The 20,469-nt window shown below is 41.2% G+C and overlaps 1 protein-coding gene across 4 annotated transcripts; it reads left to right on the top strand.

Moving 5' to 3' along the window:
* The first annotated feature begins 724 nt into the window (after window positions 1-724).
* LOC114036104 (6-phosphofructo-2-kinase/fructose-2,6-bisphosphatase 3) lies at window positions 725-20,181 on the top strand. Of its 4 annotated transcripts, none has more exons than XM_027852507.1 (12): window positions 725-825; window positions 1,371-1,427; window positions 4,311-4,435; window positions 7,525-7,732; window positions 8,045-8,191; window positions 9,051-9,155; window positions 10,607-10,736; window positions 11,275-11,337; window positions 11,463-11,527; window positions 14,050-14,199; window positions 15,970-15,992; window positions 19,480-20,181. In XM_027852507.1, exons 1-12 carry the CDS (start codon window positions 739-741, stop codon window positions 19,484-19,486), a joined length of 1,167 nt encoding a protein of 388 aa, XP_027708308.1. In that variant the 5' UTR covers window positions 725-738; the 3' UTR covers window positions 19,487-20,181. The 4 variants fall into 4 exon arrangements, with proteins under 4 accessions (XP_027708308.1, XP_027708306.1, XP_027708307.1 ...); XM_027852505.1 differs by having other exon boundaries at window positions 14,050-14,211; XM_027852506.1 differs by lacking the exon at window positions 15,970-15,992.
* Window positions 20,182-20,469: the final 288 nt, after the last annotated feature.

The raw sequence follows: 20,469 nt of genomic DNA, 5'->3' as shown, positions 1-20,469 counted from the left end.
AGTAGGTGCTTAATCAATGTTTATTCCCTTCCCCTAGCCCTCTCTTGATGTTGGCATTTATATTTGACATTTAACAATGAGCAAAAATTGGAATGTGTTGGAAAGAACCCCAAATACTACTAATTAATTGCTTCACCTGCTTCTGATATTTGAAACCTAAAGTTCTTGAGGTTGGACCTCTTAACTTAGTGTTCCAGGGGTGGGGAACCTGCAACCTCCAGGCTGCATGTGGCCCTTTTGGTCCTCAAGTGTGGCTCTTTGACTGACTTTACAGAACAAATCCTTTTATTAAGGGGATTTGTTATTAAGGGGATTTATTCTGTAAAGTTTGTATTCAGTCAAAGGGCTGCACTTGAGGACCAAGAGGGCCACATGTGGTCTAGAGGCTGCAGGTTCCCCACCCTTGGTTTAGTCTTTCGTTTCCCAAGTATATCTGCTTTTAGAACTGTCTTTGTGCAGACGATATAAAGAAGTGCATTTCAAAGATTGAGCATAGAACACCAACTTGGATTCTTCCTCAACTCAGATTCAGGTTGTCTTTTGAGTGAAAATATCTGAGTGATGAATAAAACCCAAAGAAGACATGTGGACATGTCTTTGGGACATGAAGCTTCCTGCTGGGATTTACTATTAGCTTATGATTTTGTGTAGAAAAGTTAGTCGGGAGTAGTTTTAGTGAAATAATGAAAAATTCAAAATTCAGAAGAAGTGATGGAAAAAATCTTTTCTCTCTTTCAAATGTACATACAGGTTTTTGATGCTACCAATACCACAAAAGAGAGAAGAGACATGGTCCTTGATTTTGCAAAAGAAAACGACTTTAAGGTGAGTCCAAACCTCTCACCATAGAAGGGGACTTTTGGTCCAGAGTGTGAGTGGTAATAAAGCCTTGGGGCTCAGTTGATTGTCAGGTCTAAACCCAGCTTAACTTAATCTACCCATATCTCAGCTTCCCCATGGGGCTGTTTATCAGAATGCCTTATTGAATGAAGATGCCTATGGAAATGTTCACCCTGTGAGTGAATTTGGGGGTGTGGGAATAGGAGAGGATGAGCCTCTTAGAATCTGTAACTTCCTTCCAAGCCTAACTCAGGTACCACCTTCTACGTGAGACCTTTCCTGATTCTTCCCCCCTATCTTGTGCCTCCCCTTCGCCAGAATTACCTTGTATGTATTCATGTACTTTTCTGTGTACATGTAGTTTCCTTACAATGCTCCATGAAGGCAGGGACAGTTTTGTTTCTGTTTTTTATCCCTACCATCTAACACATAGTGCCTGGCACATAGTATGTGCTTAATAAATGTTTTTTGATTGCTTGATAGCATCCCTGGTTGTTTTACATTCAGGTTTCTTTTCTCCCTTTTCCCAGGTTTTTTTCATCGAGTCTGTGTGTGATGACCCTTCTGTAGTCGCTTCTAACATTATGGTAAGAGCAGAAAGTCCTGCCCTAGTGTTGAGAGGCACTCAGAGCAGGGCATGTGTGGTAGGCCTGTTTCAGGCCAGAATACTTTATCTAAGAGAAGCTTTCAGAGGAGAGTGTGCATGTAGAGAGTGTCTTAAGGGAGTCAGATTGAGCCCTTGAGAGAGGATGGTTCAAATAAGCAAGTCTCCTGGGGTTCGTAGGCAGGATTCATGCATCAATTAAGCAATCTGTAAGCTAGGTGGTAAAGTGGGTAGAGCTGAGGTCAGGAATACCTGATTTCAAATCCAGCCTGAGATACTTCTTAGCTGTCTGACCCCGGACAAGTCACTTAACCCTGTTTGTGTCAGTTTCTTTCTCTGTCAAATGAACTGTAGAAGGAAATGGCAAACCACTCCAGTATCTTTGCCAGGAAAACCCCAAATGGGTCACAAAGAGTTCCCTGCTGAAGGACACAATTGAAACAACTGAACAACAACACATTAACAGAATAGCCCTAAGAGGGAGTGAGAATGATCTAATGTATTTATTTACAGTTAAAATCCCAGGTAACAGAAACATACACACATGTATATTCATGTTTTGTAGGACTCAGAAAAATCAAAGTCGGGTTCACATGAGATTGTGAGATTCAGTTAAACTGTCTGCCCTTAGGTAGATTGTGTGCAGTAAAACTATTCTTCCACACTTTCTATTTGAGGAAAAATACTATAGTAGACAAGTGTAAATGAAATGAAATGAGTAATGCACTGGACTATATTTCTATTTTGATGTGATAATATTTGACACACTAACAGCACTAAATAAAGGGGTCACAACAGACCCTTCATCCCAGATGAAAGAGCCCATATTTGCCTTCTCATTTTCTTAGACACTAAACCCGGAGGTATCCCTAAAAGTGATAGCAGTTACTTATAACCCGACATCTAGTAGAACAGGGATTCTTAACCTGGGGTCTGTGAACTTAAACGTTTTTTAAAAATTATTTTCATAACTGATATTTCTATACAGTTGGTTTCTTTGGTAGTTGTATTTAAAAAAAAGATTTTGTGAACCTAAAGACATTATTCTGAGCAAAAGGGTCCACTCTTCATAAGGTCCGTTCAAAGACGGCCATGACGCAAAGATTGGGAACTTCTATTGGTGGATTGTTAAAGAAGAAAGGGAAGAGTGGAAACCATAGGGAAATAGTTTATGGCACAGTAATTTAAATCACGAGCTTCACTGAATTTCTTTGTTCTTATCCCCTGAAGTTCCACCTGGGAATAGAGCAGGTTTCAGTAGCTTTTAAGTAATGAGTCATCTTTTCTGTAATTATCTATAAACTCAGGATTTGTTTCTCAGTTCAGTAGACCATTCAGGCAGCTCTCAGCATATGTTTGGGTGTAATAACAACGTGGCACTCATACCACTCTGTTTCTCTACCTTTACAAAAGATAGGGACCAGACATGCAATTCATTGATTTAGTGAACTCCTGGGTGAGTAGCTGTTCTCTACCATTGCAGGCCAGACTTTGTTTTTTGCAACTTATTGTCTTAATAAATTTCCTGCAGAACACTGAGTGACTTGTCCAGGGTCACATAGCCAGAATATTTTGGAGGCAAAACTTGAATCCATGTACAGTGCCTGTTACATTTTAGGTGCTAAATAAATGTCTTTTTAATTGACTTCCTGACTCTAAGACTGTTCCTTATCTACCATGCCAGGCTGCTAAATTTAGTATTGAAACAACCACGTAAATTAGAGATATCCATGGTGCTCTTGGGTCTCTCAGTGGTACAATGGATAGAATGCTAAGCCTGGAAGTCAGGAAGATTCATCTCCCTGAGTTCCTAAGTTCAAATCTGGCCTCAGACACTTATTAGCTGTATGACCCTAGACAAGTCACTTAATTCATTCTTTTTACCTCAGTTTCCTCATCTGTAAAATGAGCTGGAGAAGGAAATGACAAACCACTTTGTCAAGAAAACACCCCATAAAGGGTCACGATAAGTCAGCCATGACTGAAAAACAACAACAAATGGTGCTCTTAATAGAAGTATCACATAGCGAAGGAATGAGATATTTGGAAAATGAACATAGGAGGAAAACTGGACCAAATTTTGAAGAGCATCTTTTGCTTTCCTTTGTGTCCTCTGAAGTTGATTATGAAGAGAAGGCAGGATTTAAATAAACCCTTTGGTCATCTTATCCTTATTTTACTCATTTATTTAAATGTTTTCAGCAAGTTTTTATCAGTAGTCTAGTTAAGAAACAGGCTATTACTGGTTGAGATTCTCACTTTTCTCCTTTATCTTGCCTCTGTGAAAAACAAACAGAAGGAAGTAGGCAGATGAGCGTGGGGGCTCAGTGACCCACAAACTGGGTATTCATTCTCAGAATTATGGAGAATGAACACTAGGCTTTGTTTCCGGGATGGGAGGAGGAATGGGACTCAGAGGTGGGGGTGCCTCCTGAATTACACCTTTTAGTAGCCAGCTTTTTCATGCTGGGCACATAGTAGGCACTCAGTACATACTTATTAAGTTAACTGAAGGGTCAGACTGTCTGGTGACTTAAGTCATTGAGTTCATAATGAAACATTAAATCATCAGAGACATCCGTACGTACGTGGTCATTACTGAATCTCTCTGGATGCCTTTTTCTATCTTCAGTAAGGGCTGTGTGGAAGATGTGCCCTCCGGCCATCTGTCCTTCGTCCTACCCCTCACCCTCTTTATATTCGGTTTCTGACTCTACCCAAATTTTTTTCAACACTGGGTATTAGGATAATCTTTTTTATCCAGAGGCCTTCTGTGCTTTCGCCTATTGAGAGCCCCAAATCCTGATTAATCTGAACCGAAAGCCTTTCTGTATGACTCATCAGCTGCTTTTTTGTGTTGTTGCAGGAAGTTAAACTCTCCAGCCCTGATTATCGAGATTGCAGCTCAGCAGAAGCCATGGAGGACTTCATGAAGAGAATTGATTGCTATCAAGTCAACTATCAGCCTCTTGACCCAGATAACCATGATAGGTAACTCAAGGAAATTCTCATTCTCCCTCCAATGGCCCCGTTTTGATATTTACTTCTGTGTGCCAAGGGAAGACATTCTTAAGATGATCTTAAGGCATGTTATTGTTAATTCTAAAACCTTAGAATACATCTTATAGTTCTTCTTGAAAGGTTTGTTAAAGTTACCCCCTTTATCCTCACTGTGTTCTTGCAAGGCAGATATAGGCAAATGAGCTTCCCAAGTTAAGGCAGAATCATCACAAGTCCCAAGTGATAAAGCCAAGGATATTATTTCCCAGTCCCTTGTTCTTGACACAAGATTTAATTTTGTTTTCCCAAAAATCTATTGGGATTCTGATAACTGACTGTTGTGAAACATCTGGCTTAAAGGACTTGTGAGCAATGGCTTGCCATGACTTTTAGCATCAAATTCAGTCTCTTCTATTTGGAATTTAAAGCCCTCTACAACCTGGCTCCACTCTGCTTTTCCAAGCTTAGTATACATTACTCTGTTTTTGTATCCCCAGCATCTAACACAGTGCTTGGCCTATTTTTGTTGTTTAGTAGTGTCCCACTTTTTGTGACCCCATTTAGGGGTTTTTTTGGGCAAAGGTACAGGAGTGTTTGCCATTTCCTTCTCCAGCTCATTTGACAGATGAGAAAACTCAGGCAAACATGGTTAAGTGACTTGCCTAGGGTCACACAGCTAAGAATTGTCTGAGGCCAGATTTGAGCTCAGGTCTTCCTGACTCTAGGCCTGGCACTCTTACCTGCTGCGCCACCTAACTGCCTGACCTATAGTAAGCACTTAATGCTTATTGATTGATCCTTGCATTCTTAGTTGTAGACATACTGGTTTTATGTCACACACACAGGACATTATCTCCTGCCTTCATGCCTTTTCCTTGGCTGTGCCCCATGCCTGGAAGGCATTCCTTCTTCATGTCTACCTCTTAGAATCCAGTTTCCCCCAAAGCTCAGCTCAGGAGCTATCTTCTATATGAGGTCTCCCCTGATTTCCCCCCAACTGCTAGCATTCTCTTACTCCCACCCCAGTTACTTTTATATGTTTCCTGATTATTTGATTTACTCTTTGAAGTGAGTAGGAATAAATATATTGGGGACATGGACTTCAAGACTTCCATAACTCATCTCTTCATTGCTTGGTACATTGATTTTTGTCATCTTTCCCTTTTCTTCTCTTCCCTTTTCTCTTCCCAAGTCCCATAACCCCAGTATCTAGTGGGGAGAAGCCAGTCTGTATTCTGCCTGCATTAAGCACTTTCTTTGTTTGGACTTGGGGACTCTGGGATTGATGTCTGCGATAAGCCATGCTCAGACCTCTTGGGCTTTGGGGATTATCCCGGCCACTGTTTTAGCTAAATGAGGGTGTTGAGAGAGAAATAGCCATTATGTGGCACATTTGGGATCTGAAAAGGGGGGAGGGAGACTTTCTTACATGAGCAAGGATATGGGACACATACTGTGATGGATTTGTGTTCATATCTTCACTAGTGCATAACAAAACCTCTCCATGCCTTTTTATCCTCTTGCCTAAATGTTTCCATAAATCCCCTGCAGAAGATCTACCCAATGTATGGGCAGACTTCCTGTAATGTTTCATGGGCACAGTCTCCGGCTATGCATTGATTTATATCTAGTCCTTGCTCTCACTCCATCATTGTCTCACCTCAACTTTTTAGTCCTATGTGTCCTTGTGATATAAAAGTTATCATTGGTCATGTGTATTTTCATCGCCTTTTAGTGACTGGCCATTGTAATTCTTCTGAAAGAAGTTGTAGCAATATAGTGTCACTGTGAGAATATTCATGTCATTTTATTCCTTATCTGAAGGAACAGGGTACATAATACTGTAATGCCCGTGTTAAAAAACAGAATAAAAGAATTTCTTTGCTCTCAAGGAATTTGTAGCCTAATTCTTGAATTCCTTCAAGGAAGAATACTTGTGAAAATGTTAAGCAGCTTTAAACTGACCTATTTTTAGAATTTCCCTTTTTTGTCATGAATTTGACAAACACCAACATATTATGAATATTTCCTTATACCAAGAGGAGCAAGAAGACTGAATATGGCACCATGATTCTCTACCAACTGCCATTCACGGGGCAGGCAAGCCAGTCAAAGTGAAGCGAGATACGTTGGGGGAAAACAGGGAAGCAGTATATCCAGGCCAGTCAAACTTCCACCATCTCTTCTTATCCCCTGATAAAGACAGCCCCGGACTCTCAACCCAACAGTCTTGGGAATGGCAGTGTCCTCCAAACCTGCTGCCAGCCATTCCCCACAGCCATGACTGAGGGAAGAAATCATTGTGGAGAAGGGGCCCACATTCCTCAGTCCCCACTGGCAGTAGCTGCTGCAGCTGCCACCAAGGTGGATAAGCATAAGAACCCTGGGAATGGCAGCACCCCAGACTGCTACTGGTCCTCTTCTTAGGCCAGCCCTCCCTGCCATCATCCTGGGAAGCTGTCCCTGTGGAGATATACAGAGACTGATAACTGCTTGTATAGATTCAGTAGTCGCAGTTACTGAAGACCCAGAAAAGAAAGTTATTGTCACTGGAGGTCCTCAGCGCAGTTGTGGCTCAGCATCAGAAACTGATGATGATTTCATCAGTGGAAATGACATCATAGAAGTATTTGCCATTGTACTCTCAGCACCATGGGAACTTTCCATCTGACTTGCAAATAAAATATCCTGTATATATCGTCTGCCTTCCAATAGTTCTTTGAGAGCAGAGATTGATGAATTCTTTTTGCAGATACCAAGTGTTTAACAAATACTTTATTCATTCATTCACTGTATAAAGCTTTGTTTTCTTACATGTTAAATTTAATATGATTATATTATATATAAAATTAATAGTATTATTGTTATAATTAAATTTAATAATATTTAATATTAAAAATGGCGTTTAAATTTAATATGGTAATTCTAACACTGCATATTTGTGTTTTCCCCTTCTTAACAAATAAGTATAGTTCCAGGGAACAAATTCACACATTGAAAGGGCTTTTTACAGGAAATTGAGATATTGATGCATAATCCTGTTTTGGTTCATTCTCCCTGTGGTTTGGGTTTCTTTACAGGGATTTGTCACTGATCAAGGTACTTGATGTTGGCCGACGATTCCTGGTAAACAGAGTCCAAGATTACATCCAGAGCAGGATAGTCTATTACCTGATGAACATCCATGTTCAGCCTCGGACCATCTACTTATGTCGCCATGGGGAAAGCGAGTACAATGTCCTAGGGAGGATTGGTGGAGATTCTGGCTTGTCCATCCGGGGGAAGAAGGTAGGAGCCAAGAGTGGAGTGGGTGTGCTTCCTCTTCAGTTAAGGGAGCTAATCTCGTAGTCTGATAAGGGAATGTGGGATGGTGTATGAGAGGCAGGGAAGGAATGGATTTCTGGGGCTAAGAGGCCTAAGGTGGGTGTGCTGGGGTTGTGCCCTGGCTCTGGGGCTCTGGTTCTTTGGTTAGCCATAACAATGAGGGGGCAGTGGTGGGTGGCAGACTGAAGGGTGAATTCTCTGCTTCCCAAGAGGTTGGAAAGTAGTGTCATGCTCCAACGTCCAAACTCTCTCCATGTTGCTCCTTGACAATTTCAGTTCTCCATTGCCCTGTGCAAGTTCCTTGAGGAGCAGAATTTGAAGGACCTTAAGATATGGACCAGTCAGCTTAAAAGGACGATCCAGACAGCAGAAGCCCTCAAGTTACCTTATGAACAGTGGAAGGCCCTCAATGAAATCGATGCTGTAAGTATATCTATCTGGCCATTGCAGTTCGAAGATCTGGGCTTGAAGGGTGGGGTGGAGAAGAATGTCTTTTTTTTTTTTCCCCATTATATTTGAATTTACTTTAAACTTAAGTACAAAATGAGAAAAGAAAAAACAAACATTGCCATGTACACAGCACAACATGAGAGGAGTATAAAGCAATAAATTTCCATTTCAGGAAGACCGATGTAATAAAATACTATACATTATTTTCAAAGCTTGTTCCTCTTTTCTTTGCTTCCTTGTATGTTTTCTTTTGTCCTCTGCTATGCCCTTTTTACTTTGTTTTTTTCCTCTTACCCCCACCCCCCATGAAGGCTACAATTAAGCACGGATATATATGTGTGTATGTGTGTGTATATATGTATATACATATACACACACATATACATACATATAGGTTAATATCTACATATGTACACATACACACATATATGTATATAAACATATATACTCATCCATATGTGTAAGACCACGTTATGCTCATTTCTACTTACCATCTGTTTCACTACAAGTGGATAGTATCTTCTTTACAAATTCAAGTCTTTCCATATTTTTCTAAATCTATCCGCTCATCATTTCCTACACCACAACAATATTCTGACCCAATCACATTCTTTCTGGGAGATGGTAAGAATTTTCCCCTCAATTTTTCTGCATTCAAAGGGCATTTTCTGAATTTAGCTAGGTTAGGAAGAGGGCAAGTGAGGAGGGCATGTCTCTGTACAAGTAATCTTGAGATGTTCTAACGAGTTTTTGGCCTACAGGCTTGGCCCTGATGGTCTAATAGCGGCACCTTTTTGTGTCTGTGTCACGACATCTGATTGTTTCTCTTCAGGGAGTCTGTGAAGAGATGACCTATGAAGAGATCAAGGAGACTTATCCTGAGGAGTATGCTCTTCGTGATCAGGACAAATATTATTACCGCTACCCTACTGGAGAGGTATATTTGCTGGGGTGTGGCTTTCTCCTTGAAAACAGTTGGGTCATCTTTTTTTGGCAAACCTTCTTTCTTTATCTGCATTCATTCCCTCATTCACCAAAGATATATTGAGTGCTGTGATATCCAATGGCACTGTGTAGCTGGAGGTGCTCACTGGGCCTTGGATCAGGCTCAGATCAGAGTTTGTTTTGGGTATTTCAGCTTGTGCTTTGCGTATAATAAGACAGTCAATGGATAGGCTTATAGGAACTTAGACCAAAGGCAGGTGTATGGAGCTTAAAGGGGAGAGATATGTTTGTCCTTAAACTTTGTGTCCTCTGAATGGGCAGAAGGAAAGCTTCAGTGGATGATGATTCTCCCATTTTGAGCAAAATTGATATACAAAAATCTGACTGATAGAAAAAGATCAAGTGTAATTAATAATATAAAACGTAACTTTTATAATTTGCTTCAAGATTGTGCTATTTTTTAAAAAAATCTTTTCCACTTTGATTTTATTTTTATATTTTATATTGCCTTCATTTCCAAACCTGTCAGTTCTCCCAGCAACTGTCTAAAACAATACATTACAGATCTGCATCTGGGAAGGGAGCATCCACATGGGGTGTCCCTTTACTTCACAAATTAAATTACAAGTCCCATCCACTTCCCTCCTCCAAAGGTGGAGAGGAAGAGTCGGTCTAGGTTCCTTGGAGGCAAGTTTTTCAGATGATCAGTCCATGTTGGGGGAAGTCTCTGGGCATTTTTCCCTCAACAGTGACAGTATCTGGGAGGAAATGACTCACCTAGTATAAACCTTTCTCAGAAAGCCAGAATCCAGCCTAAGGCCATGATGCTGGTAAATGTCACCTACATTCTCCATGGAAAGAACTTCCAATTCATTTTTAAATTTCTTTCCTTGCTGACCAAAAATGAGATCTTTGTCCTAACTGATCAATTACTTGTCCTATTTAACATAAATAAGAACAGAGACTGTTCCCACCTGCCTCATCTGATGCTACAGATGCCAGATTGGGCAGCAACCTGGTGTCTTTTTTTTCTTCTGGAAGTGACAGGTGGGATCCTCCAGTACAGAGCAAAGAGGCTAAACAAAAGTGATGATTAGTATACTCCTTCTATAGAAAACAGCCACACCAAATCTTTAATGATACCCAAGCAACTTGCCTAGAAAGCCATTTTTTACTTTAATCTAGAAAGGGATTAGCTTCTCTCACTTTCCCCTTACCCATTTGTGAGAGGCCCAGGGGTTTAACCTAGGCTATGAAAATTGGATCCTCAAGAGATCCTACCTGAATAAGAATCCCTTTTACATCACCCTGGCAAATGTTCGTTCATTCATGATTTCTCCTCGTAGTGCGTGATTTATTCTCCCTATATTTATAGATGCAGTTGTCTCGATATCTTTGCCTTGGATGAAGCTTCTGGAAATATATATCTCTTTTGTCTTTTAGTCTTATCAAGACCTAGTTCAACGCTTGGAGCCAGTGATCATGGAGTTGGAGAGACAGGAGAATGTATTGGTGATCTGCCACCAAGCTGTCATGCGTTGCCTTTTGGCTTATTTTCTAGATAAGAGTGCAGGTATTGCCTATTTTTTTTTCCTTTTGTGTGGGGATGGGGGAGGTATTGTTTTTGACTCTGGAATTTAGTAGCTTCAAGACAGTGGTGTTTGTCTTCTGTAATTCAGAATCCCAGTGTCCCAACTCCCAGGCCTGTGACTCTGTTGTTCCCTCATGATGCCTGTCTCCACTTAGTTCCTCTGCTGTAGAAAGCTCTATGTTGCTTATAAACCTTTTATGTAGTACATATTTTTTTTCATACCTTTCAGTTTAGCAAAGTTGCTTTCTGTCAAAACTCCTTGGCCATATGGTAATCAAATTGACTTTTAAGGAAAGAGGCTTGGGAACAAGTCCAGTACTTTAACAATATCATTAAGCCATCTGGAGAGGTGTTATTGGAGCTTTGGCTTCAACATACTTCTTTCATTGTGAGAGTTTTCTATGACTTTTAGACCTTTCTCTACTGTAGGGGAGATTAGATCTCTGAGATATCTTGTTTTAAGGCCCACTGTATATGGCACCCTGATGGAGTCATGTTTGTTTTCCTTTCCTTTCGTTAGATGAAATGCCGTATTTGAAATGTCCCCTCCACACTGTGTTGAAATTGACACCTGTGGCGTATGGTAAGTGCCTTTCCAATGGTCAAAAGACCTTGTCCCTTATACCTGAGACTCCTGGTGGGGCAGGGGGGCATTCCTAATTAGCTGGACCTATATTCTTTTAAAGATTCTATTTCCTTATCCCTTAGGTTGCCGTGTGGAATCTATTTATTTGAATGTCGAAGCAGTAAACACACACCGGGAAAGGTCAGAGGTGAGTACCCACCCTGATGCCTCTGACTTCAACCCAGGAGAGTTAGTTTAGGAAGCAAAGAACTTTTCTAGGGGCAGCTGTGGAGGACTTTTATGGCTTTTATGGAGTGGGAAGCGACTAGTCAATATAAATAGACTGCAAATAAAGTCTTCATTGTTGGTTTGTGTATTCAATGCTAATGTATACTCGAGTTGGCTCTTGTGATAACTTTTTGTTTGAAACAGGCCCAGGTGGCTTTTTGCCCTCTCCTTTTTTTCTGTGTATATTGGACCTATCATCTTTTTTTTCCCCCATCTGTGTTATGATCTCACAATCTTTTCACATTTTATTTTTACCTCCCTGACTTTTAACACCTGACTTGAGAATTCAGTGGAAGGTGAAAGTAGATGTTCTTTTAAAAAAAAAAACTTCCCATTATCTTCTTTCTTCTTTTCTTTCAAATAGATCTAGAATTGCAGTACCAGGTTTTAGAACTCTTTGGTTGAATCAACATTGGTAATCACAATTTGGACTTGGGTGTAGAATGATCAGAAATAGAAAAAAGAGGGAATTGGAGAGAAATGGAAAGGATGGAGAGAAGCTTTTCCAAAATCTATAGTCCCCAAGTCTGTGTACTCTGGCCCTGGCTGATTTCTCCTTCATTGAGATTTGAAACCAATTAGGTTTGTATCTCTGACAGGAGAAATCAGATTGGGACTGACCTGAAAGTAAATTTGAACCCACTTTTATGTAACTTTATCTGTCTAGAGACAATGTGGTATGGAGGATAAGAGAAGTGCCCCCCTCACCCCTCAAAATAAGAAGACCTGGGTTTACTTACATCCTTGACAAATACTGGCTGTGGGATCTGGGGCAAATCACTTAACTAACCTCTTAGACTTCTAAAGCACCTCTCTTAATTCAATGAGTTGCAAAGGTGGTTATACTCTGCATTGGTAGAGGTTGTCCCCTTGAAATTACAGGTCCAGTCCTTATCTATCAATGTGTAATATCCTTTTGCCAGGGATATGATTCAAATTCCCCTTTTCCGGCAGGGTATCCTGCTGGCTTCATTCCTTAAAACAGACCTGTCCCTAAGGGAGGAGTCTGATTTTAGGACCTTAGCTTGAGGTGATGTTTGCTCAAAACACTTTCTGGTCTACAGTGGGGGATTTAACCTAGCTGCGTCTGAATAAAATTAAAGAGATGCTTTGAAGATTGGAAAGGCCATCCTACCACATTCTTAAATGAAGAACTTGGCCTGGGACAATAATTGAGCAGAAAGAAAAACACACCTGCAATCGTAGTACCTCAAGAGTCATGTATTCACCCAGTATTTTACCAGGTCCCTGTTGAGGTTTGTTGCCTAGATCGAATTAGGTTCAATCAAGTTCATGGTTTTGGACTAATGACTCAGGCCTGAAACCAACTCTTGACCCTCAGCCAGAACTTAAACCATCCCAAAAAGAGTAAGGTCTCTCTCTCTATTTTTAAAAAATAGGTTTTATAGATGGAAATTCCATCCTTTCTCTCAGAAACTTATTCAACCAATTAGAAGGTTAACATATAACTTGGCAATGTTGGTCCTGGCTGGCTGACTTCTGCCTCCACTGACAAAATGATCATTACCATAGTCAGTCTTCTCATGGACCTGTTTACTTCCTGTCCAAAGCCTGCAGAGGCTGTGAATAGTCTCATTGAAAGACAGAGATGTTCCAGTGAGAGGTTCCTTGATCCTGGATTGCCAGCATACCTAGTCAGTTGCTGGCAGGCTAAAGAAAACATTTTTCCCCCTTGCTACTATATTTCTCTGATTTTTTCCTGGGATAACTCTAGCCTTTTTCTTGTCCAATATGTAACTGGCTTTCTTTTCCCAGTTCTCTCTCCTTCCCTCAGTTTCTGGGAGCCAGAGGGAGGAGGAAGGTGGGTGGACCTGGAACAGCTTATCTCTGTTCTGAATCAAAATCGAGAATTGGTATTGATGTTTCCTTTTACCTGCTGCCTTCCTCCCTACTTTTCTGCAAAAAAAAGTCATGTTTGTGTGTCTCTTTGGGGATAATCTGGGGGAAATGCATGGGAGGGAGGGGAGAAGCCCATTTGTTTCTTTTTACTTGGGAGTTGGTGGCTGAACAGACATTTTCCTCACCTGAGGTCTCTTGGTCACTTGCTGTGTAATCAGCAGCTTGGTGGTGAAGTGCATAGAATATGGGCTGTGAAATCAGGCAGACTTGAATTCAAATCCAGCCTCAGATACTTACCGGCAGTGTGACCCTGGGCAAGTCACTTAACCTCTGTTTGCTCAACTGTAACACGGGGATAATAACAGACTTACCTTCCAGGATTGTTAAAGCACTTAGTGCAGTACCTAGCACACAGTAAGCACTATATAAATTAATGTTTGCATGTTACTGTGATTGATCAAAGTCTAGAAACAGAACAGACTTTTTTTTTTGCTATTGTTTCCTTTTCCACCCCTGCCCCTTTCTCCCTTCAGTTTCCCCCCATAACTGTCGCCTTATCTCTTTTGTCTTTGTCTTGATTAGGAAGCAAAGAAGGGACCTAACCCGCTCATGAGACGCAATAGTGTTACCCCACTAGCCAGCCCTGAGCCCACCAAAAAGCCTCGCATCAACAGCTTTGAGGAGCACACGGCTTCTACTTCTACTTCCCTGCCCAGCTGCCTGCCCCGGGAGGTACCCACGCAAGTTAGTTGACTCTCTTCTCCTGTCGCCTCTAAGCCTATTGCATAGAGAAGATAATAATTCTGTTAAGGTTCAGTTGTCGTCATCTTTCTAATATGCCTTTCTGTAACCCCTTTTTAAGGGAAGAACACAGAAGTCCTTTGTGTATGATCCTTTGGAGTAGGTAATAGCATGGTCATCTTCTCACCTGATGCCTGATAGAACTGCATAGACACCTGCTTTCTAGGCAGGTTCTTTTACTTGGTAGAATCAGGCAGAGCAGGAAGAAAGCAAGGAATTAGTACATTTTGTACTCTTCAGTCATGGAGAGGTTAGGGTTACGTGGTGGCCAGTTCTGTATTGGATCCATGGCCGAAATATGGGACGCCTCCCAGTAGGGCCTCATCTGACCAGATGTCATTAGCCACAAAAGGTATCTTGTGCTCTACTGACTGGCCAAATCCGATGTAGGGCTGGTCTTTCATTCTCTGTCCTAGGTGTGTGTGTCTGTTGGAGGAATGCATTTGGAATCACTGACCAAGGCCACCTTTGTGGGGCAGTAGTGAGTGGTAGAGAGTATTGTGGTAACAGAAATCAGTCATGACTGGCTCAGCAAATTAACCCTGAAAATTGTCACTGGTCTCTCTGATGGTTAGCTATTGGGGGTGAGGGTGATATACTTAATATAGGGTGCTGAAAGGTTTTTTTGTCCCCTTCCCTAGAAGACAGCTTCTTAAAGCCATTAAAAAACCCACTGTAAATCCCTCCCCATAAATGTAGGTAGCACCAGTCTTATCATCTAGAACCACCATCCTCTTCCTTCTGAGCTTTGTCTTTCCTTTTTTTCCTTTTAAGCCTTGGCCCCCTCGTAAGAGCTAAACCAGTCTTCAAAAGATTTAGTGCTAAAGATTTCCTAAATCTGTGACTGAGAACATGGTTTATATTTGAGTGTTTTGCATTTTGAATTGAATTTTCTGCCTTGTTAGCTGCAAAGTATCACTCCCAGCATTAGCCTTCCCAAAGCTCCCCAATTCTACCCCTTGTTATAATCTGTACTTTTTTTACAAAACTTTTTTTTTATTTAAATAAAGCCTGTAATGTCTGATATTTGGCATTCCTGTGAAAATGGTGGAGGATTTATAGGACTTGGAGAGGGAACAAGAGGTAGTATCTGGTGACTGTTCCACCCATGGTGTCATGCTTGGCAGTTGGCCTTTGATCCCTATAATAGGTGACTAAGTGCAGATGATGCAATGTGCACCTTTTTCCATTTTCCCTCCAAATTTGGATTTGGTACTACAGCTTTTTAGGGGGAGGAGGGGGGAGGCTGAGTCTTCCCATCTTGTCCCACTCCAGTACCAGTCAGCAGCAGAGAAACTTTTGACCTGGGCTGCTGGTTCATCCCTCCTTAGGCAGCCTGGTGGCCCTCTGCTCCCAGTGGCTCCCTGTACCTGTCTCAGATTTAGTGCCACACTTGACTGATGAGCTTTCTCCCTTTTGCAGCTCAGAAATCCCAGACTCAAGCAGTTTACCCAAAGCTCCCCCACCCCTGCCCTGGCGTAGAGCCATGCCTGGCCACTGTGGTTTTTTAAAGGACATTGTCTAGTTGTGTAGGCATTTGGAATTGCTAGCAATCATCAGGGTATAAACTTGAATTTATAGGCTTTCCTGGTAGCATTAGGGTTTGCCATGATAAGACTAATTCCTGATTTCAAATGCTGTTTTTGTGTCTTTCCCTTCTTCTCCTACTGACCTTTCTCTCCACTTGTCTTCTCTCTGCAGCCTTTACTAGGGAAAGCCTGTTTGTAAGTATTTTTCTCTGAGCTATTTATAACTCCTTCTTCCCTCCTCCCATTCCCCCTATTCTCCCATCTTTTGGGTACTACACAATTTGGAGTCTGTGGCTTATGAAGCCTATAGGCCTGTGGGGAGGGGGATTTTTGGAGAGAAGAAAAGAAAGGCTTTTGAAAAAGTTGGAGCATCTTATGATTCAAGTCACTCTTTTCTTTTATCAGAAAGCTGCCTTTATTACTGACATTGCTTTACTCTTGCTGCTTCTGCTCTTCCCTTTCCTACTTGGTCTCTTGGGTTTCTGTTTGCAATTGGTGATAATATTAAACACCACCTGGGTCTCAGGTGTTGGGGGAAACGATTCCCCACCTAGGCATTCGTCTCCCTGTTAGGCCATATAGCCTCCTATCAGAGCCTGGCAAGCTTTAGTAGTTACGGAATCGACTTTAGGTTTCCAATTGGTGCTGTTTCACTAAGCATATTGTGTGATTCTTTTGAAGGGCCTATTTCTGTGTGCAAAATAGTAAATTAACCACTTCCATGGGCATTTAACCTTTTGTGTTCAACTCTTTCTTGGCTATCTGGTTCTCGTAGCGGGCCCTGGGAAGTTCAGTATTTCAGTAGCAACCTATTGGCAGCCTGACTCTTCCCTGCCCATTTCCTTATTCAATGAGTCAGGTCACCTTGTTCAATATGCAAAAATAGAGATTAAGATTTCTGCCTGATAAACTTAGAACAGTAGATCATTTCTTTAAAAAAAAAAATGGGAGTGTTCAGCCCTGCCTTCTTAAAAGGAAGAGGGTCACTATAAGTTTTATGTGATCTAGGCTCAGTTTATTTGTGCTTTGGCCACAATATTTCCATTTTACCTCCCTTTAAACAATAACAACATCCATAATGGTAGGGACTATTTTAGCTAAGTTTTGTGTTTGGGCCTAGTTACAAGTAGGACTTCTGCATTGTATATCTTTTTCTAACCATTTACTTAATAGAGCAAAAGTAGGGTGTCTCACCTCTGATACTTGTTTATCATCTCTGCTGATATTATTTTAAAATTTCAAATAAACATTACAAAAGGAAATAGACTAAAAGATCATATTCTTTCTGTTCTGTTTTTCCTTCTCCTGCCCCTACTCTGTGTTTAAAAGACAGATTGTCTGTCACATGTTCTCCAAGTATTCTCCTTTTGACATTTGAATAGGGAAATATAGCTCAGTGCATCCCCCTTCTCTCTTTCCCTGGCATCCTTGAGTGACAGTATCTTGGCTTGTGTTAGGACGAGCTGTTCCAAGGGAATGTGATGCAGTTGTTTGGGGTAGTATTGTATGGAGAACTTCTCCACCATTTCCCCTTTGTCCCTTTCTTCTTCTCTGTGCGTTCTGTGGGATTAAATTATGAGAGAGGGGTGTGTGTGTGTGTGTGTGTGTGTGTCTGTCTGTCTGTCTGTCTGTCTGTCTGTCTGTCTGTCTGTCCATCCTATGCTTGGTGTGGCTCCCTGGAGTATTATTTTATGTGTAATGCTTGCTGCAAGTCCTGGTTTGTGAGAGGACTACAATAGCTTTGCATCTTAAGATGCAAAACTCTAGGCTCATACAAGAGGCATCTGGACCATTCCCCTTGCCCCTCTCTCCTCAGAGTGATGCTTTGGTAGTAACCAAATCTGTATGACCTTGGGAAAAATCACTTTCATCTTTCTGGACCTTAATTTCTTTGTTTCTCATGACTTTTCAGCTCAAAATGTTATGGTCCTATTTTGGTACATATTTATAGATTAAACCTTGTCTACCTAAATGCCAAATCCCAAAAAAGCTAACACCTCACCCCCAACTCCAGAACACAAGTGTTAAAGTTCTTGGCAGACTTAGGTTACAGAGTGGACTTGGGAGTTTTATCTAAATCCTAATATTTGGGAAGGCTGTTTTGCTTCCTTGGATTGAGATTCAAAGGATCTTGTATTCTTAGGCCTAGCATAGAAGCCTCAAACTCTTAAGTTGGCCCCAGAACTGACCTAACCTTACCTTCCTGGGATTTCCTTGCTTAGGTCACCTAAGGCTTGTCGAGACGAGTGGGCCTACCAGGTCCAGGTTTGTGTCATAGGGTTGGGGATAGACTCAGTTAAATCTCAGGACAGTAGAGTACAAAGTCGCTTTGTGACTTCTGGGTAGGACTGTTAGATTGGATGGAAATCCATAGATGAAACTAAGATCTTAGGGTTCTGGGTTTTTTTAGACCACTAAGGTAGGCTCAAAGTGAGAACTGTCATAAGTACGTAGTTTCCTTATCACCTTCTTCCCCCACTCCCACACACACCTTTAAAAAACAAAACAACCTTAATGGGAAAGGAAGAGACCAAGCATCTTAGGGAGTAGCCTTATGATTTGTTTCTTTTTGTTTTTGAGACCCTTGATGGGTCTCAAAAAAGGTTGAAGTTACTCATGCTAAACAATGGGAAAGAATCTATAGTAAGCATCTAAATTAGGGGTTCTTAACCTGGGGTCTGTGAACTTGTTTTTAAAAAACAGTTTGATAATGCATTTGAGTATAGTTGATTTCATTTGTAATCCTATATATTTTATTTTATATATTTAAAAACATTCTGAGAAAGGGTCCATAGGTTTCAGCTATCTGTTAGAAAGGGCTAAAGACCTCTGAGCTGAATTCTGTGGCTGGTGTGTTTTGTTTTTCTTTTCGATGTTTGTGTGTGGCAGTGGTGCTTCTTGTCAAGACCACCCTAGTCAAAGTTGGTATGTGAGCCCTAGCAATTTGGGGCCCTAGCTGAAATGCCTCTGGCCAAGTCCATTTGTATCTGTCTCCCTTCTCCCTGGCATTGTTGCTGACTTTCTGCATTTTTCTTCCATCTCCCCCAACCCAGGACAGACAGTCTTCCATCCTGGGCATTTACCCCCAAATTCATGTAATTTAGCTTTGTATTCTAAGCTTATTATAGATTCTTATGGCTATTTTAAAATTCTAGTGCTCCTGTCAGCCAAATTGTCAGCAGAGCTTTGGGAAGGGGAAGCTTAACCATGTGCAAAGTACCCACTGAACCACTAAATGACACAGGGGGAGAAATTTTCCTTTGGAGCAATCAGTCTGTGGACAGACACACTCCCTCTAGAGAATCATTTTTAAATGTTTGGTTTTATCCCTTAAGCTTCTTGACTTTTCCTACCTTCTTTTCTTCTTCTCTTATGGCCAGAAGAAAGGCCTTGTGTGTGTTTCTTTTTTTGTTGTTGTTTGTTTTTAAAGCATATGTGCCCATGGGTAACTCTACTACTTTTCACTTTGTGGTTTTGATAATAAATTTACATTGGCTCCCTGGGATGCTCTGGCCTCTTTGGGACCACTTTGCCAATTGATGCTCTGCAGGACTATGTTCTTAGCTTTTATTCCCCCCCTGTGTGTGGGAGAGGTCTTAACCTGCATGATAATGAGTGTTTTGCTTTAGGGGCTTGAGTGGAAATAAACTAATTCTTTCTTTTCTCTTCCCCTTCAAAACAGAACCTGAACCTGAATAACTCACAGAACCAATTTTGACTCTTCCTGGAACTCTGTAACAAAAGAAACCAGTTGCATTCCATTGCCATTTCTGAAGCTTGGCTTGTGCTCCTCCATTTAACCTGAGGCCCAGATAATCCCAGCTGCTTCTTCCATAAACTGACCAAACTGTTGGGGTGAGGGCGGGGTTTATCAAATGAAAATTCAGTACTTTTGACTCTGATCATCCAACCACCTTGTGGTGACTTAAAGGCAGTGTATAGCCCTCCTAGTGTAAAGAATCCATCGTTTTCCATTTTACTTCTTATTTTTTCTCATTATCCCATTCTTCATTTTCAGTGGATGTCTATTTGTGGCAACCTCTCTGGAAAGGCTTTAGAAGAATGGGGAGGGGAAAATTAGCTGAGAAGGGAATGTCTTTGCTTCTTTTCTCCCTTTCTACCTTACCAGGAAATGTTTCAGAATGACAGGTTGGAATTTCTTAAGGTTACAGGAAAATTCAAGATGGCTGGCCTCCTAAAGAAACCATCTGCTTTTTTTGTCTTGGCTTCTGAAGACAGTACTTCATTAGGAGTGGAACCAGCAAGTAATGGTTTGGAGGTGGTGTACCCAAGCAAAATATGACTTTGGAGAAGTAGACGTCTCCTCTTTAGGAATTCCTGAGTCAGAAATCTGCTTTTTGACTAAAGCAAAGACATTACTCTCCTTTTATGTTTTCATTCAGAGTCTTTGTTCTTTCTTTAAGCCGGATGTGAGAATGGGTACCTATCACCCCTCACAGAGGGGTGTTTTTCTGAGTTTGGAAAGATACCATTCTCTTTGAACTGCTTATATTTGCACCTTTGTGGAAGAAGTAGGAAGAGAAATCTGTACCTTTGTTCTGTGGAACTTGGATGTTGGGTCATGCATCATAGAAGCTGGGTGAGATTGTGAAGGAAACATGATGAACAGGGAATACAGACTGGGTTAGGAAACAACTGCAGGGCAAGGCTT

This window comes from Vombatus ursinus, unplaced genomic scaffold, assembly GCF_900497805.2.
Source record: "Vombatus ursinus unplaced genomic scaffold, bare-nosed wombat genome assembly UNPS02009726.1, whole genome shotgun sequence".
NCBI lineage: Eukaryota > Metazoa > Chordata > Mammalia > Diprotodontia > Vombatidae > Vombatus > Vombatus ursinus.
The sequence above is the reverse complement of the archived record's forward strand: the minus strand, read 5'-3'. Positions and strand labels throughout refer to the sequence as shown.